The following is a 1,840-nucleotide window of genomic DNA, read 5'->3' as shown; positions in this document are numbered from 1 at the left end:
TGAGCATATTTTCACTGGATATAAGATTCTGAGTTTAAAGTTCTTTTCTTCTGGCACTTGAAAAATGTTTGCCTTTCTTTCTGATCTTCAAGCACGCCTCCACTTAACTCGCGCCGCTTTGGCAGCTCCCGAGTCCAGCAGCAGTGCCGTCCGCTCGACCGAGATGCTGCGGGCCTGTCAGTTATCGGGTGTGACCGCTGCCGCCCAGAGTTGTCTCTGTGGGAAGTTTGTCCTCCGTCCATTGCGACCATGCCGCAGATACTCAACTTCAGGCAGCTCTGGGTTGACTACTGGCAAAATTGCTGGAGCTGGCCTTTTGTTTGTTGGGGGAGGTATTGGTGGCACTATCCTATATGCCAAATGGGATTCCCATTTCCGGGAAAGTGTAGAGAAAACCATACCTTACTCAGACAAACTCTTCGAGATGGTTCTTGGTCCTGCAGTTTATAATGTTCCATTGCCAAAGAAATCGATTCAGTCTGGTCCACTAAAAATCTCTAGTGTATCAGAAGTAATGAAAGAATCTAAACAGCCTGCCTCACAACTCCAGAAACAAAAGGGAGATACTCCAGCTTCATCAACAGCAGGTGATACCCTGTCAGTCCCTGCCCCTGCAGTTCAGCCTGAGGAATCTTTAAAAACTGATTACCCTGAAATTGGTGAAGGAAAACCCACACCTGCGCTTTCAGAAGAAGCATCTTCATCTTCTATAAGAGAGCGACCACCTGAAGAAGTTGCAGCTCGCCTTGCACAACAGGAAAAACAAGAACAAGTTAAAATGGAGTCTCTAGCCAAGAGCTTAGAAGATGCTCTGAGGCAAACTGCAAGTGTCACTCTGCAGGCTATTGCAGCTCAGAATGCTGCGGTCCAGGCTGTCAATGCACACTCCAACATATTGAAAGCCGCCATGGACAATTCTGAGATTGCAGGTGAGAAGAAATCTGCTCAGTGGCGCACAGTGGAGGGTGCATTGAAGGAACGCAGAAAGGCAGTAGATGAAGCTGCCGATGCCCTTCTCAAAGCCAAAGAAGAGTTAGAGAAGATGAAAAGTGTGATTGAAAATGCAAAGAAAAAAGAGGTTCCTGGGGCCAAGCCTCATATATCTGCTGCAGAGGGTAAACTTCACAACATGATAGTTGATCTGGATAATGTGGTCAAAAAGGTCCAAGCAGCTCAGTCTGAGGCTAAGGTTGTATCTCAGTATCATGAGCTGGTGGTCCAAGCTCGGGACGACTTTAAACGAGAGCTGGACAGTATTACTCCAGAAGTCCTTCCTGGGTGGAAAGGAATGAGTATTTCAGACTTAGCTGACAGGCTCTCTACTGATGATCTGAACTCCCTGATTGCTCATGCACATCGTCGAATCGATCAGCTGAACAGAGAGCTGGCAGAACAGAAGGCCACTGAAAAGCAGCACATCACATTAGCCTTGGAGAAACAAAAGCTGGAAGAAAAGCGGGCATTTGACTCTGCAGTAGCAAAAGCATTAGAACATCACAGAAGTGAAATACAGGCTGAACAGGACAGAAAGATAGAGGAAGTCAGAGATGCCATGGAGAATGAAATGAGAACCCAGCTTCGCCGACAGGCAGCTGCCCACACTGATCACTTGCGAGATGTCCTTAGGGTACAAGAACAGGAACTGAAGTCTGAATTTGAGCAGAACCTGTCTGAGAAACTCTCTGAACAAGAATTACAGTTTCGTCGTCTCAGTCAAGAGCAAGTTAACAACTTTACTCTGGATATAAACACTGCCTATGCCAGACTCAGAGGAATCGAACAGGCTGTTCAGAGTCATGCAATTGCCGAAGAGGAAGCTAGAAAAGCCCACCAACTCTGG

The 1,840-nt window shown here is 46.9% G+C and overlaps 1 protein-coding gene across 1 annotated transcript; it reads left to right on the top strand.

The window, feature by feature from the left end:
* Positions 1–94: 94 nt before the first annotated feature.
* Positions 95–1,834, top strand: LOC112618067 (MICOS complex subunit MIC60-like; the record flags this gene model as incomplete). The annotated part of the gene is made up of 2 exons (XM_025374672.1): positions 95–587; positions 696–1,834. Coding segments are annotated over exons 1-2 (1,563 nt in total), but the record flags the coding sequence as incomplete, so codon positions are not given.
* Between the last annotated feature and the right edge of the window lie 6 nt (positions 1,835–1,840).

The sequence above is a fragment of the Theropithecus gelada genome, unplaced genomic scaffold (genome assembly GCF_003255815.1).
Source record: "Theropithecus gelada isolate Dixy unplaced genomic scaffold, Tgel_1.0 HiC_scaffold_8950, whole genome shotgun sequence".
NCBI classification, from domain to species: domain Eukaryota; kingdom Metazoa; phylum Chordata; class Mammalia; order Primates; family Cercopithecidae; genus Theropithecus; species Theropithecus gelada.
Note: the sequence above shows the minus strand (reverse complement) of the source record. Positions and strands in the feature narration are given on the sequence as shown.